We start from the raw sequence: 27,992 nt of genomic DNA on the forward strand, positions 1-27,992 counted from the left end.
CAAAATACATAATGAAATCCATAAAGGATAGAAAATCGATGACGTAAGCCGGCCTACCGCTGTGAAATGCAAGTTTCAATCCGCAAAGTTTGATTCTTTTAAATTTCTTTTCTGACAACTTTTTCAATAAATATATTTCTGCCAAATCAACTCAGCTCACCTGTCCCAACATTTTTCCGTTTTTCGCGTATTCCATTTCAATTTACATCCATTAAATCAGCGCTGACTGGGGAATACACGATCTATATATATATGCTGCTAAACAATGCTGTAAATAAACAATAAAATGGATGGCACATAAAAAGAAGATTGCACGCCGGCGCTTGCAGACGGAAAATCACGAAAAATCCGCGCGAGTTTCCATTTTTCTTAGTTGATTTTCCTCCTTTTATTAGTCCTTTTTATACGTGTGCACGTATTGCCGCGTATCTATGAGAAATGCGAGATTCCAATTTGGTACGCGGCATTGGATTACATGACAACGGCTTTCCACTCACTGCCGTTAATGAGTTCAACTTCGCATCGCTGACTTTTCGATATACTCGTACACATAGGTTCTTGATCTGAGAGTTTGGAGTGTGCAGTTTCAACTGTTGCAGCTGTTTGGACTGCTTTAAGATGCCGCCACGCCCTGCAACATGCGGTTTTGTGTGGGCTTCTTGGCCAGGTCAATCTACAATCTACTGCTCACGAAACCGCAACATGTCGCTGCAGCCTGTGGGTGTGAGCAGAGCTACTGTATCTAAATCCGTATCTGTACCTCTGTGCCTCCGTATCCGTATCTGCCCATCTGCATCTCCATGCCGAGTAGTCAGTGTATCCTTAGCTGAGCCTCAGCTTAATGCGCTTGCATAAACAATGGGTGACCCCCGGTATCTTCATCTCATCGCCGCATCAGTAAGCGGATTTGCCCTAATGTCATTCGCCGGTCCTTTCTCCTTTTCAGATGTTTACCGGCCCGGCCCTCTTTAAATCCCTGAAAAGTATGCACTGCTAAACGGTCGCATAATTAGATCAGCCTCGGATTTCAGACTAGTGGATGTTCGGGCGCATCAAAGGTTGCCACCGGCAAAAATCGTAATAAAATGTTATCAAATTCATGGCTGTAGGAAATGAGAAATGAGAAACCTTTAGCTGCTGAGAAAATCAAGTTGTCACGACAACCATGCACATATGGCAGTCCTTTGAGGATTCGATTGGCAAGCCAACCACCAGTTGAATGCAGACTGGAAAGGTCCTGTCCCACTCCACACTTCCACTTTCCGAGGAAGTCCAGCGCATGCGCTTCTGTGGATGCCAAGTTTCGTGGCAGTATGCCAAGTTTCGGGCCAAGCACAAAAATGCCAGCACATGGGGCCAGGATAAACAGTTCCTTGCGCGCTTTCAACTGCAAAGGTTGGCCCAAAAAGGCACCTAACCGCATACATCTGGCAGATACCCAAAACTCCAACATTGTCCGAAATTCGTCGAGAGCCATAAAAACTTAACAAATCCCCCAGTTTAGCACAAAGGGTCGTTTAACTTTTAACGACGCGACGGGGTAATTTTATTGCCGGAGTCGTGGCCCGATAACAGTGATAACAAAGTAGCCGCGTTAACCAAAAAAGTTTCACACTTTCCGTGCTCGAAATCAAAAGGCGTAATCGTAAAACGCGGCCAAGTGTTGCGATTTATGAGTTCACAATCGTAATTGAATTTTATGCGAAAACTTTGGCCAGTTTTCTTTCGGATTATTGTGGCAATAAAACCAGAACACAAACAAAGGTCGAGAACAACGAAAATTGCCGCCAAAAATTGATACCAAGGTGAGTGGGACACACGACAAATTGCATTGTAGGCTCCACATCCTGAATATCCTTATGGATACACGGGTCAAACACGGGCTTGTTGGTCAATTTGGGTTTATTTTATTCCTTTGTTGGGATCAAAGTCCGCCCTTTGAGTCCTTGACAAACAGTGTTAAAAAGGTCTGTAGCCTTGACTTGAAAGGATTGCATAGGCTCTTGTTTCGCTTCGCTGCCTCCGGGCCTTTCATCTTCTCTATATAATTATTCAGACAGAGTTTCCCCTGCATTTCGCCACCTTTCGGTACTTTGGCTGCACATCAAAATGCATTGAAAACTTTTGCCACGAAAGCTGTTACACTTTTTGGCCTCGTTCGGCTTAAAGTTATCAGCGGGAAATGGCTGTGTAAGGCGCCCCAAGGATGGGAATCAACTTTTTTCGGGGTGTCGTCGTACTTCTTGAGGCAGACTTCCTGTTAAGCTGTCAACATGTTTGCAGTGAAGTGTTCCAGCTTTTCCGAAAAACTTTAAATTCTTTGGGGCGTTGAAATGCACGCGAGCACGCCTGCGAAAACGCTTCGTTGTGAATAAAGTAATATTAAACTTTAGCATTTGAATGTGGGTTTCGTTGTTCCTAAAAACTGCATTTATTAAGAATCCAAGCTATGCATTTTCACTCTGAATTCAGCATTCTTTTTAATAGAAACAGGTTCTTTATATTTGAGTGCTTTTAATTTTTATTTTCATTATTCTATATCCCGAAACTGAAATCCATCTAGCAGTAAAAAGAAAGATTCCAATCAGAACGCGTCCATTGAAAACTGCAGCCGATTTTGGGGCATAAACCTAAAGAAGTGCCCTTTAGTACAAATGGTATTACTTGCCACAGCATACTTTTGGGGTTACTACGAAGTTGAGCTGCATTAAAAAGCACTGAAATTAACGAAGAAAAACCCCTGGACAAACTTTGGCAATCCGGTGGCTTACACTTAAATCTGTGGCATAAAAATGCACTTAAATGCAGTCACAAAATAAGATACACAAGGCCACCGCAGCGTCCTTCCACCGCCCAACGCCCACCATGTTTTCCGATCCCCTCGCCAAACCAGCAACATTTTCCTTGAAAAGCGTCGCCAAGGAAATGTCAAGCGGCGGCTTGTTGGCCGCAGTCGCAGTCGCATTCGTATTCGCAGTCGACACTTCCGCAGCGGCGACAGGTGCTGCCTGTCAGCTGCATGCGAACCGCGAATTTTCCGCCTCACCACCCACCGCTTTTCCGCGACACTTTTCCCTCGCCGCTCTGCGCCGTGTCAAGTTAATCAGCAAGCCATGGTTTCTGCTCTCCTTTTTTTCGGTGGCTTTTCAGCATTCCATCTTGTTTTTTTTGCTTGCGGGCACAAAAAAATTTCACGCCCGCCACGAAAACTTTTCATTTTCAACAAGCGAGTGAGCGAGCGTTAATAAGGTATAAAAAAGTAAGGGGAAAAAAGCCGGAATAGCGGCCTCAGACAAAAGAGCCTCATAAAAATGGAGCTTGTTTGTTTGAGCTAGAAGCGACTGCTGCTCCTACTTCAAATTTTTCCCCATTTTTCCCCCTTTTCCTGAAAACACGTTTATTTGTTAAAGTTTGCTGGTGTTGCTCTTGGCAGTGACTTTGGCTCCTGGCTCTTGTCAAGTAGCTAAAGACAACAAAACAGAGTCTAAATGAAAATCTGCTTTTATTCCACTCACTGGCACATACGTACACGTATGAAAATCTACAGATTTAATAAACTTTAAGGAAAAGCCTTGATTTTTGCTTCAGAAAATGCTGGCATTTCATTTTTGCAATTCATTAAATAAACTTGTTTATAAAATTGAGGTTTTCTTTTATAAGTTATTATTCTTGCTTAAAACTCACTTTAAAAATGCATTTTAAAGACCAGAATAGAAACTTACCGACTGTTTACACTGCCTTTGTAACTTATGAAAGCACCCTCGTTTTTTTCGGTGCATAAGCTCCTTGTACATGTGCCATAATTCACACTGCTGCTCAGCAAGCGGTACAACGAAAGGCTTTTAGGAGTTGTCTCATTTTTCCGCACTCTTTCACTCCTTGAACGCCTACGCCACGCCCACCTGCTGTCGCCCGGCATCGTTGACATTTTCATTCATCGTCTTGGCAACCGTAATTAAAATCGTTTTAATTTACTTTTGCCGCACACACACCCACACACATACAAATACAAGCAAACACATGCACGCCCACGCCTTCCGTTTCCTGTGGAAAGTGTAGCACACTTATCAGCGCTTGTCTGCGTTGCCTGGTTTATGTTTATCGACTTTTGTTTAGCGGCTGATGCTGTTGCTTTTCTGCTGCTGTTATTATTTCAGTCTCTGCCCGCCGGCGGTATCCTTACCGCCTCCCCCCAATCCCCTCCCCCTCCACCCCATCGCCATGCTCATTATGTGGGCGTGCAAATTGCTGCATATTCATTTACCGTTATCTCTTTCTTGTCAAGTAAAACACACATTTTACTACAACAACAGCTGCTGCTCCTGCTGCCTCCTTCACAGCCTAACCACGCCCCCACTCCCCATCCGCCACGGATAGTAGCCATCGCCATCATTCTCCGCCCACGCCTCCATGCTCTTAATAACATAAACTTCTTTTCTCTCAGCGCCCGAGTTGAGTTAATGAAGAATTTCCATGACGATGTCGTTGCCCGTGAGCCCGTTATTACACTGCCCGAATATTCCCAGAAACTCAGAACTTTATATCTTATATTGACTTTGGCAACAAAATATTTCGTAGACATTTAGGAATTGCTTGTAACACAACGCTGTCAGGCGTATAATTTAGTTGTTATAAAATATTTATATTTTCATATAAGCAAATATGTGTGCTCCCTTTTTCCGAGTGCCAAAGTATCTTTTTGTATCAATCTTTTGATACCACTCCTGCCACCTGCTCTGGCTCATTATATTGTTGCCTTTCCACGAGAATGGGGACGTTCAAGTTGCCTGGGCAACAACAAAACGTCTACAAATTTGCCAGTCGCTCCAGCCGCTTCAGTTGGCTTGAAGCGTATTAATTTTGCTCATAAAATGATTCCCGATAAGATTTGATCTGTGTTTGCCTCGAGACTCATCGCCTGCCCATGGAATTTGCCAGCCTTTTGAAGTTGACTGCGCACTTGAGGAGAATGGCGAACGTTCTGGGCGGATGATTCGCAGTATGAGGTATTCACCTTTGGCTTAGTAATGAAAATTCTGCGACGGCATCATCGTCGTCGTAAGCCGCTTAAAATTGCCGAGATGATGTGTGCATATGAGTGAAATCTCTGGGGCTTAGTTGGCCCGCTATCAAAACACTCGGCAGCACTTCAAGCGGCTCGGGAACATTTTGGCCCCAAAATTGCCATTTGCATGTTGCCAGCAACATGCTCACACATACACATGCATACACAGCTTCGCTTCTGTGGGCTTGTGTCTGTGTGCGATACACCCACACACGGAGAATATTTCGGAACAGGCGCTCAGCCACGAGTGTTGGCGTACACGCACTTCGCACAGATACTCACCCACACACGCGCGCAGATTGCAGACTCACTCACACACTCGCAGCCCCACGTACACGTACGCACTAAGCAGGCACACAAAATCGTCGTGGAAGTTGCCAAAGCAGCGAAAAAAGCGAGAAAGCCGGGCAAAGTAAGACACTCTTTTTCGAGGGGGTTGGTGGAAAAGAGGGTAGAGGCTGGTTGAACGGGGCCAAACAAAAGCGAGATAAATAAGGAGCACACCGTACCCACACACACACACACACGCACACGCACACAAAGGTAGAAACTGTTCGCCGCTGAGTGTATGTGTGTGCGAGTCGTAAAACGGTCGCGGCCTGCAGTTGAGTCCTGTCTTAAGGGCCAAAAGAGAGACTGCTTTATGGCCATTCCCCACCGATTCAGCCACGCTGTTGTTGGTAATTTTGCCACTTTTGGCGCTGGCATAATAAAGTTGATAAAGCAGCCGCAGTGCTGGCTTTGAAGATTTCGTGGCCAACTAGCAGCGAAAAGTTGGCAATTATATTTTGCATAAAAATACACACCACAATAAGTGCTGTTTGAATAGGTAATGGGGTTTCAAACAAAACAAAAATCACATAAAAATAACTTGCCACATTTTAAGAGTATTTATAGCGGGTAAAATATGATATCGTTGGTTGCAAGTGGGAAGTCGAGCCACGGATGCCTGACTGTTCTAGTCTATACAATAAATCCCCCTGTTCTCCTGCATCCCAGTAATGAATGGCAGTTGAGGAGCAACTGCCAGTCTTCGTTTCTATTAGGACTGAAAAAAGCGTGTCAAGTAACTGGGACAACCGGAGTGCGAAAGGGAGAGTAGTAGGGAAGGGAATCTACTACAAAGTAGTAGATAGGCACATATGCTGCCTGCCTAAGCGTCAGCCATAAAACAAATGAGCCTTCAACATGAGTTCGTCATTTGTTTGCCACCGTTGGGTGGCATCCCTTTGGCGGGAGCTTAAAGTAGCAATTTATGAAAAGCCCTTGCAGCTGGAGACAAATATTTCTGCGGGGAGGCATATAAACTATGCACTCGAAATTTGCCGCCTGATTACAGAGCCGAAACAATGGAATGTCATAAAGGGAACGAGCAGGGGGAATATACGAGTATATGTAGATAACTACGCTCAAGGACCTCCAACTCTGTCTGGCAGTAAAATGCAGAAAGTAACACAAAGTAAAACGGAGTCGGCATCTCTCGGGGTTTTAGTTCGTGTCTGCTGGCATTGTAGGGCGCAGGTTTCCCACTGCCGGCTTTTACGATCCTTGTAATTAATGCATACCTTGAGGATATATTACGAGCCATGGTCTGGTCGCAGTCTGGCTAAAGGAAATGGTCGATGATGAACTGAAGTTGCAACAAAGAAAATCAAAGCAGTGTACGTAGCAGGTACGCAAAGCAGTGTGACTGACGTTTTAATAACTTGCAACAGTTTATGAAATATATTTTTCTATGCCAGCAAACCAAGACTGGCTTGCTTGGCTATTCATTTTCAAGTGCGAGCATGAAAATGAAAGAGGCAACTCGAGTGCTGCCAAAAAGTCAACGAACAATAAGTCTAGAAGTCATGCCAGGACTACGAATTGCCCCGGCATCGCATTTGGCCCCTGGCAACTGACTGACTTATGCACTATGCATGCACTCGAGTTGCCAACTCTTGCCGCCTTTCTCACTGTGTCAGTACCTCTGTTTTATTTTCCAGGCTGGCACAAAACAAATGTGGCTTCGAAATTTAACTAACATTTTTGTACTCCGCCATGCACAGTGGCTTCCTTTTCACAGCAAACAAACCCCTTGCAGTCAAGATGGCAGGACATTCCAGCCACCTTCTCGCAGAAACTACATCCGGCGGAGAAAACAGTTTTTCCATCGAATTATGCAACGCTTTCAAGGCCTCCAGCTAGCCTAAGAGTATTTGTAGTTCGTTAGTTCTTCCTTTTTGTGCTCAGTCCTGTTGGAAAACAAGAGTATCCTTTAGATCCTGCATGCTGATAGTACTAGGATAAACACAGATATTAATACAGCAAAGATCTTCACTTGAATAAATGCAAATAAATATGTACAGTATTTTAATATTGAAAATTCTTCCTAAGATTTTAAGTCTTTGAGAGCAGGATATGTTTAAGTCCTATCAAAATCCTTGTAGCCTGTTTTACTCTGCGTATTGTAGCCTTTTGTCCTTCACACTTCGCTGCATCTGAGCCTGTGTAACTTGTGTTACTCTCGACACTGCAGCACAGTGTTCATTTTTATTTTCATTTTTATTTGGAAACACTCCGACTGCGTCTGGCACTGCAACTGAGCTGCCCCAATACGCTTTAATGCAATGACATTAATTTATGAGCCAGGGTCGAAGCTAAGCTCCGTTTCAGCCACTTCCTTCACTCCCTAACTCATTTATTCAGTCGGGACGGGACTGGTGACTGGTGACTTTGGACTGGTGACTTTGGACTGCTGAATGGAGACTGAGCACTCGATTCGGCAGCATTCACACGCCTCGTCGCGCTGGCACTTAAGTAATTTCAACTTGCAAACAAACACCCCGGAAAAGTCCCGCTCCCGCTGCCGCTGCCGCTCCCGCAGCCATGGCAAATGTCAAAGTAGTTGTTAACATTTCCGCTTTTTCGCACGGCTTTTCTCTGTCTCGGTTTTTCTCCATATTTAGATGCGGGGGTGAGACGGCGAAAAGTTTTCCAGCCAAATTGCAAGCCACAAGGAATGCAGTCGAGTGAAGCTGCAAGCGAAAAAAGTTTCCCTTGCCCGACACTCTTAAATTACTGACTTAATTATAAAACATGAACGCTGGGAGTTAAGGGGTCCTTGGCTTGGCCAGCATCCTTTGGATGCAGTTGGCATTGCAGTTGCCAGTAATTTACATAAATAACTTGGCTTGCAGTATTAACATGAAGGTTACAAATCGCTATGCTCTCCCCCGCGCCATAAAATGTTAAACGGCATTTAAACTGTTGACTTTCAGATAAAAACGGGGTCAAATGTGGCTTGACCTGGAAAAGTAGTGGAGCCATGGGGAATAGGTATGCCACGACTTGGGGGATAAGCTGCATATGGAGGAGCCCCAATTGTTACGCCAGGACCTGGCTCTATCCGCCTCCTGGTCCCACTGCGACTTACTGTCGCTTCATGTTGACAAGCTTAACAACCGTCAGCTGCAAGTAGCAGCAATTCCTCATCACTGGCTCCTCGGATGGGCACCCCAGCCCTCACAGGTCCTTTCCGCACCCTCCACTTCAGTGGCTTGACTGCTGAGGTTCTTGAGGCTTGAGGTCCCTGCCAGTCTCATGTGCAACTGACATTTTTCAACATGCTGTGGGATTTCGCCCACAACCAGCACATCACATCTACAAACATTGACTTTGACTTGGTTTCTGTTAATTTTGGGGGGAAGGGAGGCAGGACGTTTTAGTTGCACACTGTGGCAAAATGTCTCCTTAAATACTATTCAATTTTCAAATTGAAAAATGTCTCTCAACTAATTGTACATTAATACCTCAAAATTAGGTTGCAACTGTTTAATTTAATTGCCTTTGACTGGTTCCAAGATATGTTTTTAATTTTCTAACGGTGTGCATAATTTCGTTATCAACCTTGTCCCTGTGCTCCCAACTGATAACTCATCAAGTTTCCATATCCTGGCCAGCACATGCCAGTGAAGCGTTTTTAATGTGTTTATAAATATGCCGGCCAGACAGAGTCCCTGTCCACCTCCCCGTCCCATTGGGATTTCCTTGGACTAAGCTGGCAGAACTCTAGTTTATAAAACTGTTGTCCCTTTTTGATACGCTCCAAATTGACCCCTTGGATGCTGGGTTGTCGCTCAGCTTTGCGCCCATGTGTCCACCCGGCTTACCTTCCATCCAGGACATCCTGTGTGCTGCAGGAGGAGGCCGGGGGATTTGTTATGAGTCCAGAGTTGGCAGACTAAGCGGAAGCTCTGATGTGCCTGTTTATCAGCAAGGACACGCCTCCTGCGGCCTGTGGGCTAAATGTGAGAATTAATGCAAGCTCCTGGAGGCGGTGGATGATATTGAAATTAGTTGGCCAGACCGCAGGGGCATTTGGGTGATAAGGCGTGGTCGGTTCTGGCATTTAATGAAATCGTTAACCCGGACAAATTTGCATAATCGGTTCGGGGTTTGGGCATCCGACTCGGTGTCACCATCAGCACCGGTTTCCGATGGTGAAATACTGGCAAATATTTGAACTATGGGTGGGTATAATAGCCATTCGATTGCCAAGAGTGAAAGTTGAAGGTATTTTGATGGGTACAGAGAAATGAAATGCTTGATAAATCGGCAGGCTGGCAGAGAGAGTATTGCTTAAACTCGCTTGTGGGCAATGCGATTGTGCTTCCAATGTCACCTCATCATCATCATCGGTCGCTGCGCCATCCAATCAGCCAAACATATTCCTCCCTTCCTATTTTCCCCTCACTTTTCCCATTGTTACATTTTCAATTTCATGCCTAAGTCTGCTTGGTTGGGGGTAAAGATGAAACCATATTAGTTTCGGCCCTGTCGTTTTATTGAAGCAACAAAAATGATAATTTCGTCAATAGAAGGCTGTGGGGGCCCCAAGCCCGACAATCCAACAAGATATTCCATCTTGTAAGCCCCGTGGCCTTAACAAAAGCATGGGAAGAACCCCCGAATGCGCATGAATTTCAATTTCTTTTTTGTTCTGTTTGGGCCAGGATTTGCACTCTTACCCCGGATTTCTGTTGGTTAATAATCAAACGCATTCGTTTGGCTAGTTGGGGTTGATGATGTAAATGGGCCTGCGGCTTTGGCCTTATCCGCACTCTTTTTCCCGGCCATTGATACTTTGCGATTGCCCTCGGTTATTTAACTTTCCTGTAGACATGTGATATGCGACATGTTTGGGGACTCGTCCATTAGCGCCCGGCCGAGAGTCCTTCCCCCCTTGTTTGCCAGTGTTGAGTAATTGGATTAGATTACATTTTTTGCAACGTCCTACCTGCCACCGGAGTCCTGTGGATACATTTTTGCGGCTGCCACAGCTGGTGTCAGGCCTGATTGATTGATTGATGGATGGAATGGCTTGATCTTGCGGCAATGTCAATATGCTTTTTACGGCCCTCGTCATTTTGCGCTAAGTTTATATTAAATTTCATTTTAATGGCCGCCGAAAAACACAAAACTCAGGCAGCTGATATGGGAAATGTATCAGTATCAGTATATATAGCTTATTTTCCCCTCCTTTATCGGTTTCCCACAGCATTGCCTCGGGAATGGGAGGACTTGGCCGTGCTGGGTGTAATAACTTTCTGCATCATATCTGCAAGGCTATTAAATACACATAAAATTTCGTGCGGTATGCGAGCACTTTTCCCACGCCGCCCACACAACTCAGAACGCTTTTCCCGCCCACACTTTCCACACTCTTGCCTCGAGCTGCAACCAATGGGAAAATCATAAAAATTTATGATTGCAATAATCTGGCTTTTGCACGAAACTTGTTTTTCATGCGGAAGTGCAATTGATGCGGTTCCAACACAAAAAATAATACAAAAAACGATTCTTTTGCGACCGATGTTTAAGCATTTTTATTCAAGGCCATGGCCGTGCTAAAAAACATATGTTGTACAATACAATTTATATTCACCCAAAACTTGAACTCAATATAAAACAACTAGATATAGCAGATGTTTTGGAATTTGGCTGCAAAAGTACAAAGGTATATGAATAATGAAGATTCGAGAACATTATGTTGAACACATTTGAATTTAGTTGCGATGTGCGGCTGTGTTACCGGAAAAGTAGTCACTAATCATCTTTCGTGCCACTTGGGAAATTTCCTCGTTTTCGTTGCTTTGGAGCATCTTGATATTGTTCAGAGCCCCACTCCACTCGATGATGCCGGTCACCTCTGCCGTAAAAGATGGGTCCACATCCAGCATGGTGCTCAGGACATGAAGCAAATTACATATGACTTCGTTGTCCTCGTAGAAGAGTAAATTGCAGAACTCCGGAATCACACCCTGTCTCATAAGATAGCACAGGAGATTCTTGTCCTTATCGATAGCCAGCATGGTGATTGTCAAGGCAGCTGCACATTTCAATGGTATCGCTTCAGCCTTCAAGTTCTCCAGTATCTTAGGCAAGAGACCTGCGTTCATAATGGCCTGTCTATGGAAGTGATTTCCATCAGCGATGTTCTGCAGCAGCCAGAGAACTTGACTGCGAATATCCGCATCAGTGTGGGACATCAGTGCAGATATATGGGGCAAAAGATTGTTCTTGAGCAACTCTTGAATCTGCTCTTCGGATCCAGAGGCTATATTTCTTAGGGCCTGCACAGCGGCCTTCTGAACCATGACATCATTATGCTCCAGTAGGTATATGATCCTGGGTACAACTTCAGTGCCAAGGAGTATTTGAATCATATCACTTCCATGGGCCAAATTACGCACTGCCATAAGTGAGTCTTCTAGTATTTTGGCCTCCGGGTTGTACAATAGAATGTTCAAGGCCTGAAGGATGCCAGCTAAATCATCAGGTGGCGACGGTTGAGGGCTTATGCACAGTTTCCTTAGAACCCAGGTTAAATGACTCAAAATGACGGTGGAAGTGCTTTTATCCTGAATTAAAGATATCAGCTTTTGCACAAATCCGTGACTTATGATAAAGTCACGGAGGTTTGGGGCAAAGTGTAGCAGATTTCCCAAGCTCAAAATCCCCTTTTCGCAGACTTCCGGATCGGATGATTGCAAGAGGCGAATCAATCGTGGTACGGCGCCGGCCTTCGCAATCTGCAAGGGAATATTTATACTAGGAATAAGGGGAAGAAGCTATAAAGTCACATAGACCCACTAAGTTCGAGTGTTCAGATGAGCCACTGGCTATATGAGCTAAAGCATCTGCGGACTCGGCTCGAATTTTCTTCTTATTATCGCGGCCAAGCGAATCCACCAGGTTTCCAATCGTATTGTTCTGGAGTAACTCATTGATGTCAGGAATAACTTCCGCGGAGGCTAATTTGCATCTGGTTATGGCATTGGAGATAGTCAGCTCTTTCTGCTGCTCGGCCTTTTTTGCTTTTTCCAATCGGATTGTTCGCAACATCATCAAGTTTTCTCCCTTTCTTAGGAAGCGGCGTTTACGCTTCTGCATTGTTCTGTGTAATATTGTGTGGAAATGTGCACGTGTTCTATGTGTTTGCTAGCCAATGAAGTTGTGTTGATTTAACAAATAGGTCAGAACCTTCTTAACTCGGCTCCAAAAATCGTTTTCAGAAATTTGCTTTCTCGAAAACTCAAATTTGTTGCGTAGCAACGGTTTGTAAATTGAATATTAAGCCCACATTAACATTACTTGAATATTACGCATATTCTTTTCGAATTGCAAACAGAATTTCCAAATTTTTTCAAAGTGCAGAGCTGAAGGCCTCTCAGTTTCGACAGTGGGCATAAGCTGGCACAGAGCCAGCCAGGATAAAGGACTCGTCCGATCTGCGTTGAGCTATCAACGATATGCTTAATTTAGTTACCCCAGCAAGCCCCTCTGCTCCCCAGCCCAATCGAGGTCCCTCGGCAAGTGTAATAATTTGTTGTTATTATCTCTCCGGCGGAGGCGACCCAAAAGACAATGCCTTTCACATTGGCCCAGTTCCAAGGGCGAAACGCGGCAGGCATCCCTTGCATGTGGCATCCATCTCCATGTAGATACATATATGTATGTATGTTCGTGTAGGTACGGCGCATAATGAGCGCATTACATGCCATGTGGCACTTGTGCCTATCTGCGATGTTCTCAACACTTGGCGCTTCGCCTGCGTCGAACGCATAAATTTCAAGGACGCAAAAGGAGGCGCGGGAGCATCGGAAAAACATGGCCCAAGAACATGCGAAGCGCGAAAAATAAATTGACAGCCCAAAGGTATGCAACGCTTTTGCTTTTGCTCAGCCACTTTTGACCTACATGTGCGTAAATGTGAGTGGGTATGGGTATGGGCAAAATGTAAAGAACTCCCTTCCAACTAATGATCTAAAAGTTGTACAAAGAATTATCTATCTTAAATTCCCTAAATTCATAACCTAATCAGCAGGGAAGTTGTGCCTGTGCTCAGCTGTGTAAATGAACTTTTAAAGTGATTTGTCTAAAAATCACAATCTTCCAAATGTATCCACACGTTTACTGAAATGAAATTCCAGTTTTCGCGACAATTTCATGGCGCTCATTATGATTAAAAATTAAGTAGAGCACGCAGTACTTTAATGTCCGGCCTTTTGAAGAGAGCCCCTCATGCTGCTTAATAATGATAATGACTATAATTTATTGAATAAAAATACCTCGTGCTGGCCAAGAGCCCCGGTAATGTCATTAATTGCACACGCATGAATTTTTGATGCATTCGGTTGCGAGAATCAATTAAACGTGAATTTTTGCGACACAGAAAAGTACAAGGGTTAAACACGCTGGGCACTGAAGTATTTAAAACAAATATTTAATTAATAACGAGAATAATTTTGAAAGCGTTGAATAAATCAGTCGCAAAAAAACGAAACTGAGCCAGATGTGTCACCATTTCACTTGCATTTGTGCCAGATTTATATATTTATTTTATGCAATGCAGCAAGAAACACAGAAAGTTCATTTTCACCTTAAAAATGGGAATAGGCATTCGATATTTCCCTACTTTCGAGCAAAGGATCAGGAAAATGGCCAGCGGTTGTATGAAAAGTGCCGCCCTGTGACGTGTGCGCAATTTCCGCCAGCCGAGGTTTTCCTAGGCTTAGGGAGGTGCGATGCGGAGTGGATTGGCCCGGCGGAATAGTGGCACCAACTATGCCGGGGTCATTCATCCTGCAAAGTGGCGACAAACCAAGCCGTAGTCTCTGGCCAAACTCGCCCGGCACCGAAATGACTAATGGGCCAAAGGGGCAGAGAGAATGCCAACGAAGAAAGGCAATATGCAAAATTCGTAATTTGCCTTGGCAGACAGGATCCAGGAACCCCTGCTCCTGGGGGCACTTCGCAAAACTCTGCTGCCTCCCCTTGGGGCAGTTGTCGCATTCACTTTGACCCAGCAACGTTCGACTATTTTTATGACCAAATGGCGTTTTATTGCCGTCGACTTCTGTCGATTTGTGGACCAGAAATACATATATAGTGTAGCTGTAGTATAGACTACTATCCAATTCCGGCACTGCTCTCAAATGTGGGACAGGATCTGGTTTCCTTGGGCCTGCTGACTGCTGCCTGCTGCCTGCCCGCCCGTCTGACTGACTAGTTCAAAACAAGTTGACATTCCTGGGCATCCCTTATCGATTTTCTGCTGTTCGGAGGCTAACCAAATCGCCGCCTTAAGCTGTCCAGGAATCCATTCCCAGCTCCTTCGATTTATATCGGGGGTGGATTCACACTGGGTGTGAGGCTTTGGCAAAACGTTTCAATTGATTTGAACATTTATTGCTTTCGAAGGGGGAAGGACGTCATGGGACATTGCCCAGACATCGGGCGAAAGGTAGACGAATTATTCCGTTGTTCGAATGCATACAGAAAATAGTTTTTCCTTGTCCTTTTAAAGCAACGTAGAGGAATCCTTGTGGACGGGCTGTTTCTGCTCCTTATGGCCATCTTGGCCTCTTGGTTTGTTTTTCTTCGGCATTTTCAAGAGGAAAATTTCTATGCTGCTTGGCAATTCGATGCGAATTTCTCAAATCGATTCGCTGCGCCATGCATATTTAGTTGCTGTTTCTATTTTGGAAAAACCATTTAGCATTTAACCAACCATTGTGCACCAGGCATACCAATCATTTTTGTATGGAGCATTTTGAATGCCGAATATGCGAGAATAATAATTGTTTTGTTTATTGCAATGGCTGGCATTTGGCTTTAATTGCACCGAAAAACATTCCAAAAACTAATTAAAATTCTTTTCATTCGCTTCGTTCGGCGCGCTTTGCATATTCAAATCATTAAAGAAAAATGCACACAAACAACAGCAGCAATTTTTTGTAATTTAGCTCAACTCAACACCTTTTTGAGGGGTTGCTCAGCCAAGCCAACGTGTTGGCATTTCTTTTTCAGTCTTTTTATACTTTTTGTGTTTTTGGTGCCCCGCAGCAAAAAACACAATGAAACAACAGTGAGGAGGCAAAAAGAAAGAAAAAAACAATTTCAAAATTCACATAATGAACAGGAGACCTAAAACGGGGGGTTGGCAAGTGGGTGGCAATGGGCGGGCTGAAAAGGACCGAAAGCTATCCTTAAAGCCCTTGCCAAATAGCATGCCAGTTGGTAGTAAGCGGGAAATAATTATTTGCCGTGCTAAGCGAACATTATTCACTCGAATTCGGCCAGGAAAAGGCGTAACAGCCAGAGCAAAACAGAAATATGTTAAACAACTCGGCCTGATACCACGAAAAAATGGGCAGGGAATTAAGGCTCTAAGTAAAAGTGTTTTCGCAAATTTATCACTGAGGGAAAAGTATGGTGAGAGCTTCATAGCAACGGAAAAGGCCAGCTGAGATGATTTAGCGTGTATATTTGATTTTCTTTCAGTGCCCATTTAGGAGTACGTTACCCCACCTGGCTGCTTTTAATGTTGTCATTTTGGGGGCCGCCTTGTGATTTACCTTTTGCCAGCGCGTTGCTCCCATTTTGCTGGGAAATTTGTTGTCTAATTTATGTAAACCAGCCGCTCATCCACACCGCCCCTTAGTCCCGCCAACCATCCACAACTGGGTGTAATTTATGAAATTGCCATCAGTTCATGCTCTCACGTCTTTCACTCACTTTTCACTCGTTCTCTGCGTTCGCCGCCATTGACATTATGAATGTTTTTCAATTTTATTTATGACGTAAATTGTTAATAAATGCAGCCGACCTCGGAACGTGACTTACTCGATGTCTTATCGCATTCGCCGGAATGATTAATGTCTGGCATAAACGAATTGCATTTTAAATAAATTATTACGCATACGCAGCGTGGATCGGGGCGACTCTAATGAAGCTGCCGGCTATTTGGCGGTGCGAAAAAAGGGAAATTGCCTTTAAAAGCAGCCGCAGCAAAGGAGTGCGGCATGTGTGCTCGCCAAACTTGGTTCGCAAACTCTTTTGCGCTTGCAGCTTGATTAAAATTTCATTAACAAAGAGCGGCAAAACTTGCGGCATACTTTAAGGCTGCGGCTGGCACGTGTGTGGGTGTGTTGCTATGTGTGGGTTGGTGAGAGAAATCTGCGGTGCCACACACTCACACACACACACACATACAGAGAGCCACACTAGCACACCGATGTGGGCATATAAAACGCTTTGCTTGTTTCGAGGCTGCCCGACTTTTTCCAACTCCGCTGGCTTTTTTCGCCTGAACGCTTCGTTTGTTTGCCAACTGGCGACGGATCCTTAAGGATGTGTGCGTTCTGGGGGCTGTGAGGGTGTGTGTGAGTGCCTGTTAAATTGCTTGTTTATGTTGGCCCGCTTCCTGGCAGTGAGCAAAAAATGCGAACAAGAACTCGCGCGGCAATCACTTGAAAATTCTCATACGATTTTGATTTCTTTTAATTTGCGAACAGCTCCGCGCTCTTATCCTGTCTGCTGTTTGCCTTTTTCCGCGGTCTCTCCTGCTTTTTTACAGGCAGACAAATATTTTTGCTTAGGCTTGTTGATTTTATTACGGCTTTGTTGCCTTACGATGCTCACTTAAGCAAATTGAGAACTTGTAAATATTTAATGTCAAGGCGGAGGAGGGATAAACAGGGGCAACAGGATGCAATTCACGCTTTAATAAACTGTTGATTATAGTCAGTCGAGAACCAAATTGGGTAAATCAGATAATAATATTCTTGAAGCAAACAGGCATTTAATATTAAATACCTTTAAATTGGTTTTCCTTTAATTTTTATTTAATAAGCAATCCACTCTCCCTTAAACTTGAAATGACGCCTGTAGCTCGGCAATCGTCTAAGCTACTTGCCATAATTATAAAGCCAGCTTCAGCGTTAATTTACCTCCCGGCCTGCACTGCGAGAAATGAGTGGCGTGCAGTTCTGAAGTACTCCGTCATTAATTTTTCACTTTTGCACTCGGTTATGTTCAGGACTTTCCCGCCGTCGAGACATCCTCTTAGTGGCGCTAATCCTCGGGCCGCCAAGCCCCACACCCAACGGCATGTCAAGCATTTAATTACTGGCCATCAGCGGGGCTTAAAAGTGACCCTCATTCCAGTGATCATGGTCCGCGGGAATCCGCTTCGTTAAAATAATATTAAGCCAGTGAGAGGATAAAAGATTCATCACTCAGCTCGCCTGTCCTTTGTGCTAACTGCTTCTTTTTTTATTTGTATTATTTTTTGCTCTGCTTTCCGTATTGCCACGCAAAATATTTTCATTAAAATGTCAAAAAATATCTGAAAATATTGTGCGCAGACACGCAAAATACAGTTGGCCAGTTGGCAGAAAGTGGTGGTGATAAAAATTAATGGCAAACGCAAATGCAAGAGGCGGCAAAAAGGATTCAAGATTTGTTTAACCAGGATTCGTTTGCCGTCTGTCCCCAGCTCCAGTGAATTGTCGGGAGAGTCGTTAAATTGTTTTCATTATCCTTGTAAGCCCTGCCAGCGAACCGAGCGGACTGGGGTTCAGAGGTAATAGCCCGGTATCCCCACTCCCTTCGCCTGCGCTCCTCTGCCAATTAAAACCACAATGCAAATGAGCTGTGCTTAATGCGTGTGCCAATGTGTGCGTGCGGTCACTATGTGTGTGCGTGTACACTGGACTAAATAATAGGCGAATACAGCAGGGACTTGATTAATTTCAGGCTGAAATTGTTAGAAGCATTAAACAGTCTACATGTTTGTGTATCTATATAAATATTTATCTATTTCTGTATGTGATTGTATATAATATATGTACAAACATATATGAAGCAGACACTAAATCTTAAAAAATCCAAATCAAATTGAAATTTCTCTGTGTAGCCTAACATCGAATAGTTTGCGGTCCTGGGGCATAGAAAAATTTAATTGCTCTGCTGGGAGGAGGGCTGGTCCCTTAATTTTTCCGCTGTTGTTTTGGAAAACGCTTAGGCCTCTCCCAGTTTGGTCATATGCTAAAAGAAAGAAAACCCGAACTGGGCTGGGTCGCACTTGTTGTTGTTCATGGTGTTTTCTGGTTGTTCCTGTTTTACGGGTTTGCGCCATCCCAGTTGGCAAACACAATCGACACACGATGCATTCTGAAGGGAAATAGCCGGGATGGCCGTCGCCTTCGTTTTGCTCGTGTTTCCGTTTCATTTGTAATTAATTAAATTACTTCCGCTTAAACTGCGCTGCAGACGCAGGAACACGAGAGCAGAATCCCATCCCATCCGATCCCATTCCCATTCGGAGTCCCAACCCGGCGACTTCTCAATTACGCCTCACTCAACCACCCACCCATCCAGTCGGCAGATCCTTTATCCCGGCCAACAACTCCAGCACGGCTTGTTTATCCTTCGCAGTCCCAGGCCCTGGACTCCACGAAGTAATTAAGAAGACATTTCACCCGGGCATCCTTTAATCTGTGCGTTTTATTTGCGGCATCGTCTCCGTGTTTACTTCATTGCCCAACCAGCGCCGAGTGCACAGAGAACAAATCTATGTAATTAAGCAAATATGTAGTCAAATCAGATAGTAACCAAATAGCAATATCAGTAAAACATTGTAACGTCATATTGAACATTTCAGCAATATAATTGCAGTTCTTTTCTGGAGGGAAAAATCTTTCTTAATTTTCAGCATTCTTTTCCGTGCAGTAGTTAAGTTTGGAGCTTGTCCTGGGCTCTTGGGGCTAAAACGCTCTCATCTCCAGCTGGAATTTGGCTCCACCGCCCAGTGCAATCTTGATGATTTGCTTTGGTTTTGCTTAGTGTCTGTGGCTTGGCGCCTTGTTCCCTGTTCCGTGTTTCGTGTTCGTCCTCCGGACTCTCCTTCAGCTGATCCTGGGGCCGCTGGGCTCCTTTAATCTGTTGCCAGTGGACTGAACTGGTTGTTATTTCGTGCCCAGCGCACGCTTGATTAGTCGCCTAATGAGGTGTTGACTATGAACGTCTAATGATTGCCATAGAACAGCCTCGCACACACACAGAGCAACGCATGTGTGTACACTCGGGCGCCGCTTTAAGTTGATTTTAATTAAATCAAAATCTTGCTTCTGCCTTACTTGCAGCTCATGAACGGACTCAACTTGCATCTGTGAACGTGGCCGACTGGAGGAAAGCCCAATGAAAAGTTTGGTTGCCCCCCAACCAATGTGAGTAAATCAATACGAGAAGTAGAGCAAAAACCGGATAGGAAAAAATGTGAAAAACTAGCCACGGATTTGCATTGAAAACTCGCTTTCGGACTGCACCAAAAAAATGGGAGCGGAAGCTGCAATATCGATTCGGCAATATTGCTTTCGCTTTTGCCCAGCAGAGCTTTCAATGCAAATTTGAAAATCGCACAACAAAAAACTTTCTACAAAATTGGCATATTCTTTCTCCATTTTTATTTACATGAAATTTGGCCTTTAAACATGATAACCAAACGAATCGAAATTGGCATCGAACTTATGCGCAAAATTGGCAACTAATTGGCGAAAAACAAAAAATACCCTTGCAACTGCAAAATGTGAAATGTGGAAAATCGTTGTGTAATCGAAAATCGCATGAAATGGAAAACGTAAAACCAAAACAAAAATATAAATATAAAAACAACAACCACAACAATATGGGAATCATGTATTCCCTTACAATCACAACAACCACCGAACAAAAACATTTCAACAACACCATCACCATCACCATCATCATCGTCATCATGACCATGTTCATGAACATCCTGCGAATCCTGCGAATCCTGCTATTTATGCGCTTTATGGTGTGACGTCATGGCTGCGACCCTTGACTGATAAATCCCCCTTGTAACACTCGCCACCCCGCCACTCCGCCACCCCGCCGCTCCTAAACCAACACACTCCCCATTTTCCTATCCCTATTTATGTGCATTTTTGTGGCTTTCCCCCTCAATATTTCTCTGTGCTATGCGTTTTCATTTGCGTTTTCACTTGCCGTTTTTGTTTATGCTTCACGCTTTCGATTTTTGTTTTGGTTTTTGTGCGACTCCCCCTCCGGAAAACGCGCCCCATCCTGCATTGCCAATTTCCGCTTGAATTAATTCTGTGTTTAAATCTGCGAATCGTCGTCGTTCATGGTCCTTCGTCCTGCAGTCATTCCGAGTGGAGCAACAGCAACGGCAACGGCAACGGCAAGAGCAAGTGAACCCCTGCGGCTGGCCACCCACCCACTCGCCACCCACTCCAGTCAAATTTAATAAAAGCCCGCACAGAGCATCCACAGAGCTGGTGGTGACTGGAGCTCGCCGCCGATGTCCTGAATTGTCCTGGCAGGCTCACGCAGTGCGACAAAAGCCGCCCGCAGCGCTCTTTATATGCGCACATAATTCAGAGCGTCGGCCAGTAACACCCGCTGCCAAAAGTTAATGCCCAAAAGCGAGGCCGCCACAATGATAACCAACAATAATTTGGATTATGACCAGGCCAGCGCCAGCAGCACCATAATAGCAGGAGCAGCAACGACCACCGCGGGCACGGCGGCTACATCGGTGGCCATGAGCAATAGAAATGGCAGCACCAGCAGCAGCAGCAACTCCTCGCCCACGGCGGACAATTCCAATTCCAATTCTAATTCCAATACCCATTCGAATGCCAGCTCGAATTCAAACGCAAATATAAACCGGAATTTGAATCAGAACAGCAACTCGAATTCAAATTCGTACTTCAACCGATTCGACAACCGCATAGCTGCCAACTTGGCTGCCGTTTTGACTGGCGCAGGAGCCCGTTTTCGATCCTCATCCTGCAACAATCGTCAGCCAGCTGGTGTGGCAAATCCGCCCGTTTTGAGATCACCATTGGCCACAATAAGCCGCAGGACCAGTCTGGCCACGCCCCCCTCGCCAGCGAGTCTAGGACGACGCCGCCCACTGCAGCTCTTCACGCACGCGAATCTCAAGTGAGTAGTTTTCAAGGCGATTCGTAGCAGATCCCTCCAATCAATGCTTTAATCACATCCATCAAAGAGCACACGACACCCAGAACACTTCAATAACTACAGAACTATATGCATAAGTGATGGGGTGATTATAATAACTATTTAAGTCAAGTCACTCTGCAAGTTAAAGCTTGAATTAAGCAAAGACTTGCTGCTTAAATGTGTCTATTTTAATCAGAGCCCATTCTAGCCTGCTTCTATTACACATAACTTATAAGTATTGTCAAAATTACCCATTTAGTTGCAATGACAACGAGAAGGTGGCCCAAACACCGAGCTCCGATGAGGACAATTCGCCCACCGAACTGAACAGCTGCAAGAGATTGGCAGACAAGCCTCCTTTGGTGAGTCAAAGTATAAATCGATGCAGCCCATAGAATAGCACTAAGCATAAGGATGACATACCAGAGGAACAAAAGGGAACATCTTTAATATAAACAAAATTGTATGAGTGATAAAGGGGCATTCGTAGAGCGGGAATTTCTCCGTAGTGTTGGGATTATTCAAGAGATTTTCGTGCCACAGGATGGCAAATATTTTGCCCTGCATTAGAAGGTCAAACATGTTTGATGGGTTTGACTTTGATAAGGGTGCGCCAAACTTGGACCACGTTTATTGGTTTTCCATTTTCCCCATGCAGAACGAGTGGTCCAAATGTCTTCCGAATTTTCAACGCTTTGTTATGAATTATTGGCATACAGTATTCCCGCACGCGGTAGCTAAGCTTCCTTTTAAGGCGAAAAAGTTTAGACAAGTTGCGACCCACTAGGCTTGAGTCCTTACGGACCATTTGCAGGATTGCCTGCTGGATTTTTTCGGCTTTGCGTTTCAACTTTTTTGTCTCTGTCATAACACGTAGAAGGAGTCGAAGGGCTGCCCACATGCGAAATGTTTATCAAATGTTTCGCCCGTGTTCTTTGTCACGTGATGGGCGAGATCGAGGCAGAAGTTTTGCAATGCAAAACTTTAGCCTTTCCCTCGACTAGCGGCACGTTGTTTTCATAAATTCAACGCCTTAAATATTCATGCCTGTGTGTGAGTTCCCTCCCTCCACATATACATATGCATATATATCTATATATACACATATATAGATATGGAGTCGAGGCAGCTGTGCTCAGTCGAGCATAGTCTATGCGATAAGTACGTGCGAGTTTATTCATACGAGAGAGACTCACTGGCACTCGACCACGCTGCGTATACGTTATGTGTTTGTCTTATTTATGGCAGCAATGCGACTCGATTGCGCATTATGGTGATTACGCCTGTAAACTAATGGCCTCCGACTCGAGGGCGAGAGTTCACCCCAGCTGGATGCAACTAAAAATCAATCGAGTCAAGGCCAAGTCACACACCAAAACTGAAACGTCGATGGGAATCCAAACACGGCGCACGATCCAAACACTCTGAGAAATTGAAATCGTATCGAAAGCGAAAAGCAATCAGTTGGCCCTAATGGTAAGCCATAAATATTGTCAATACAAGGACCGTAGCTATATATATAGCCATACTATAAGGCCCCACCGACATTGCGCATATGTTCGAGGTCGGAAAACAAAGAAACGCAAAAAAGAAAAGGGTTTATGCTTTCGCTTTTGGTATTTTTCATATTCCTGCGCAGCGCGCGCTCCCTTGTTTTGTCAATAAATCAATTTCGGCTATAAACATTTTTCGCCGGCAACAGCAAATAACACGCATACGCCGCATGGTACGGCAGGCATATCCTTTTGTTTTGCATAGTTCTTTATTTTTGGAGCCCCCTTTTTTGTGGTTCGGCATGCTGCTGCCTGTCAATAACATCATTCTGTTGCAGGGTGCGGCCCGATAAGCAAATTAATTTTTGCTTCCCCCATGGGCGGGGCAGAATTGCGGCGGGTGGATGGGGGCGTTTGCAGAGGGGCGTGATGCTTCCCTAATTGTGCCCAACAGGCAACTTGCCATCGCCATCGTCGTCGTCGTCGCCGTCGTCTGCTTGGCTGGCTGATTCAATTTCAGATAAGCAAAATAAAGCAGCAGGCAACTGCTGCACATGCGACCCCGACATGGGTGTGGGCGAAAAGGGGGCGGTCTGCGGGCAGGAGTCAAAGACAAATGCGTTGCCACATTATGCAGTTTGCTGTCGGTTGTCTGAATCGGAGTCGCAGTCTGAGTGCCACATCACCCGCATGTCCTTGTCCCTGGCATCCCTCGTCCTGCTGCCCCACACATCCTGCCCCTGCCCCTGCCTCTGCCCCTCTTCCTACACCACTGACATCCGACTTAGACGGAAATGACGCACTGTCTGTCAGGACGCTCTGCTCTCCGCTGGCGTTGATGCATCGATGCTGTTGACTCGGCGCCGCTAAATGTTTGTTTAGCAACTGCAACTGCAACGGCGAACGAGACCTGACTAGCTCGTTCCCCTTGGTTGCACTGCGCGAAAAAATGGCATTCGAAATGCATTCCAACCATCTGAGTTATTATTAAAGGGCTAACTGCTCTGACACTCTAGCCTTCAGATCGTCTCCAGCTCATTTCTGTTCCCGAAAGAAATTGATGATATGTCTTGTAGGGTGTATTTCGTTGAAGTGCAACACTCACCCACTCCGAGCGACAGCTATCAGCTGCCACATGTGGCTGGTCCCTGGGTTTGACTTGGTTTGACTCGGTTCTTCGATCCGGCTGCGTCACGCCTACCCATGTATCATGTGTGCACGGAATATATTTTCAGCTCGAATGTCATAAATAATATTTTGGGGCCACGCCCACTCGCCCACTCGCCCACAGCCACATCAGCCCACAGGAAAAACAAACATACACACACGCCCACCGCCAGTTGGTGTATTTGATTTAAACTCGCTCGACTTTCGCTTCGTCCTTTTATTTAGCCCCGTTTTTGGCTCCTTTTCCTTTGGCAAGGCAGTTTATTAAATTTGCATAAATGTTGAGCATTTTGCGGCAAGTGTTCGTTGTTGCTTTTTTATTTTTGGGTGGGGCAGGTCGAGCACGTGCCGCCTCTTTCGGCCTTGCAACAGCTGCCACTAATGTCCAGCTAGCTGGCAGTTCATTAAACGAGCAGGGCAATTAGTGTAGTCGGGGAACAAAAAGCCAAGATATTTATTTTGAAATTGAGGAAAGAAATGAGCAAAGCTGAAAAGTAAATATGCAAGAAAATGGGGCAAGGGAGCACGCTGCCACGCAATGCAAACACCTGAAACAGGCCCCCTTCTTTTTTGTTATACAGATAACTGAACTCCAGCAATATAAGTACTATACATACCCACGAAACCATGGCCGCAAATCAGTGTGCAATGCGCCGTGAAATATGCAAACAATGGGGCCTTCATCTCTCTTCTCGGCGTGAGGAGCACTCGTTTTTTGCGAAATTATGCAGCAACGGGCAAACAATTGCCGTCGGAGCAGGAAAAGCAGGTGGCAAGGATAACCCTCCGCCAGCCGCCGCGGTGCACCGTCTCATTGTCAATGTCGCCTTAAATTATGCCACAAAAATGGGGCTGGTTGGCGGAAAATAAGCGAGGCTACCAACTAGACTGTAGTCTAGTTTCGGGCAGACAACTATTCTGCAAGCGCCGGCAGACTTTTTCAAAGCCACTGACCCCGAAAACAGGACGAAATTGCGGCGAGGGGCAAGGCGATCTCAGCATGGGCGCACAAGTGCATCTGAATTATCGCCGGCCGCTAGTTTTATCATTAGTTCACCCACTGAAAAGAGAGCGTATAGAGGAGGTATGTAGTTCTAAAATGGCATAACAATCTATAAGATTGTTTGGTTTCATTACGCGGGCTAATAAGGTATCTGAACAGTACACAGAAATACTAGGGATTTGCTTAAAGCAGTCAGTTTACCCCTGAAGTTTTGCATTTACAAGGGCATTACCCAGTCGATTGGTATTTTCGCAACCACAACTCAACACTTGCTCTACATACAGCAGTTCGCTATGCTTTTTTCCGCCGCTGCCATGGCTACTGGTCCTTAGTCCTCAGTCCTTAGTCCCGAGTCCTGCGGCACATTTCCGCCTAGAATGCCAGGGCCGCCATTTGCTATGCAACATTTTAGACGGTGGCAATGTACCATAAAAGGACTCGGAGTGGGGCAAGAGCAGCCGACACGAGAGTCTGCCACGAATTTATGCGCCTTTCTCTGTTCCTTGTGCACTTTGCACTCTTTCTTCGCTTTTTTTCGACCACCCCGCCTCTCGCATTTCACCCACCGGTAATGCCTAGTCCAAGCATCCGTTTCCTGTTTAAGTGCACACCCGAAAAAAAGTTTCGCCTGCAGTTCGCAGGACGCCTTTTGTGGCGCGGCGCAGTTTGCCAGCATTTTGTCTCGCTGCGGTTCTCGGTAATAAATTCCTTCTCCTTTTCTCTCTGCTCCGCCTTCGTCTGTGGCTGCGGGCCACGCCCTCTCCAGCCAGCCCCCCTCACACGGTCGCCGCCCACGCCACGCCCACGCCCATGGCAGCCAGCCGCTGCCCTTGACTGCAGCATCCTTTGCTGATCCTTGTCGGCTTACACGGTGTTTAAATTGTAGTTAATTTTGTTGCCACTTGAACGCTTTGCCATCGGCTTTGATCCCTTTTTTCGCCGGATTTCGTTCAACTTTAAGACGATTTGGGTGTACATTTGAAAAATATATGACTATTTAAAGGGGAGCTTAGATTTAGTGACGAACATATTTAAACTGAAAGCAGCCAATGCTGGTATGCTGAAATAATGACCAATATTCGATTGTACCTAAAGAAATACATGATTTCTTTATCTGCAGGTCAAACGCTTGACAATGGGCTTGCTGCGCCAAAACGAGGAGTCACGCCCACTGGTGGGCGACATGACCCCTTTGAGCGCGCCCCTGGACATCCAGCCGGTGTACTCGAATGGCTACATCAACGAGGACTCCTACATCGACAGCAAGTTCGGCGACTCGTGCCGCCAATCCTTGACAGCCATCCCCATGCTGGACAACGTTAACCTGAACGACAACAACGAGTTCAACCTAAAGAAGCGCTATTTGAGGGAAACGAGCAGCGGTAAGTGCTTTATGCCAACTTCTACCGCCCTAGATTTATGGATTAACGTAATGTAATTGTAAAAACCCTTTACGAAATATCGTTATATTTTTCAGCCAATTCCAGTCCGAAAATCTTTGCGAACCGCCTGCGGATGAACCAGGGTGCCAGTGGCCAGCGGTGCAGCAGTTTGGCCAACGCTTTCGGCAATGTGGGATCCGAGGAGGAGGACCTCGAGCTGAAGGATGCCTGCTGGTACCAGGCGGGCATTTCGCGGGACATAGCCGTCGAGGTGCTGCAAAGCAAGAGCCCAGGTGCGTTTCTCGTGCGGAAGAGCAGCTCCAAGCCAGGATGCTATGCACTGACACTGCGCGTGCCCTCGCCACCTGGGCCAAAGATAGCAAACTACATAATACTTAAGTCCCCAAGGGGCTACAAAATCAAGGTGAGCAATAAGCAATTTGCTCATTAAGTTAATAATATAAATAAATAATATAAACGCGGAAATCTTTATCTTGAATGCATTTTCAGGGCTTTCGCAAGGAGTTCTCCAGCCTGAAGGCCCTGATCACCCACCACTCGGTGATGCCGGAACTGCTGCCCGTCCCACTGGCCATGCCCCGTCCCACCAACATGTCATCCTCGCGACGGAATCTCGACGACTTCGATACCTATGACTCGCTGCAGATGCTGTTGAAGTATCTGCGAGCCAAGAACATGGAGACGGAGCAGCAGCAGTAGCTAATGGAGGAAATCGATCAACTGGTAGCACAAAATTACATTTAAGTTCTGGTGCGGCAAAATAGTTTTGCTTGAATCGAACCGATACCGAGAAAATGTGATACTCTATGAAAAAGAAAAACACAGACACTGCAAATGAAACGCCTAGCTGATAAATGGTGAAAGTATCTCTAGTTTAGTTTAGTTCGGGTTTTGGTTGTTCCCGCTTTTTGGTTTGGTGCATTGCCGAGATGTATCCTACACAAAAAGGATAGAAAAGTGCGCAGGGTATTAGCAAAGTCGGGGACTTTTGCAAATTCAATGGTTAAAACATTATAAACTGTCATTTTCAAATTTGAATAATTGTTATAAAAAAAATTAACTTATTCAATTGGCCAGTCAGGAATGTTTACTTTTTCACTTCCTTTGAGCACTTTCAACTGCAAGCCTATAAAAATATTTATAATATTATATAATATTCCGAGTACGGAAAAGCTCTATGTTAAATGTTGTTGCTGCTTCCCACTGTTAAGCATAAATAAATATATACCAAATTGAAATGCATATTTAAATGTAAGCAAAACAGACACGAACCGAAAATCGAACCAAAAATGTAAATAATTCACTACCGTAACATAATTGAGTAAATAAAGTTGTTTAATTTATAATAAAAAAAAAAATAAAAAACGCAGAGAAACAATAAAAAGGAAAACACAGAACACGAGTAATAACAATCAATTTCTCCTCGCTCACTCATTATGCAAATTTTTGTTCACTGGCAGCTGGCATCTGAAATGAATTTTCACACGTTAATTATTTGTTGGCGACACAATTTCGCATTCAAT

General features: G+C 45.0%; 2 protein-coding genes across 3 annotated transcripts; one reads left to right on the forward strand and one right to left on the reverse strand.

Annotated features, from left to right (window-relative positions):
* Nucleotides 1–1,358: 1,358 nt before the first annotated feature.
* LOC6545100 (serine/threonine-protein kinase phg2) lies at nt 1,359–27,877 on the forward strand. 2 transcript variants are annotated; one of them, XM_015158373.2, is made up of 6 exons: nt 1,359–1,805; nt 19,537–19,620; nt 21,663–21,765; nt 26,187–26,448; nt 26,544–26,872; nt 26,959–27,875. In XM_015158373.2, the coding sequence occupies exons 2-6, from the start codon at nt 19,592–19,594 to the stop codon at nt 27,166–27,168; spliced, it is 933 nt and encodes a 310-aa protein (XP_015013859.1). In that variant the 5' UTR covers nt 1,359–1,805; nt 19,537–19,591; the 3' UTR covers nt 27,169–27,875. The 2 variants fall into 2 exon arrangements, with proteins under 2 accessions (XP_015013859.1, XP_026833468.1); XM_026977667.1 differs by lacking the exon at nt 1,359–1,805 and adding an exon at nt 20,578–21,382 and having other exon boundaries at nt 19,541–19,620; nt 26,959–27,877.
* Nucleotides 10,971–12,578, reverse strand: LOC6545099 (importin subunit alpha-4). The gene is given in 3 exon segments (XM_026977666.1): nt 10,971–11,135; nt 11,137–12,138; nt 12,200–12,578. Coding segments are annotated over 3 exon segments (1,419 nt in total). The 5' UTR covers nt 12,500–12,578; the 3' UTR covers nt 10,971–11,018.
* Nucleotides 27,878–27,992: the final 115 nt, after the last annotated feature.

Source organism: Drosophila erecta, unplaced genomic scaffold (assembly GCF_003286155.1).
Source record: "Drosophila erecta strain 14021-0224.00,06,07 unplaced genomic scaffold, DereRS2 tig00000021-arrow-pilon, whole genome shotgun sequence".
NCBI classification, from domain to species: Eukaryota; Metazoa; Arthropoda; class Insecta; order Diptera; family Drosophilidae; genus Drosophila; species Drosophila erecta.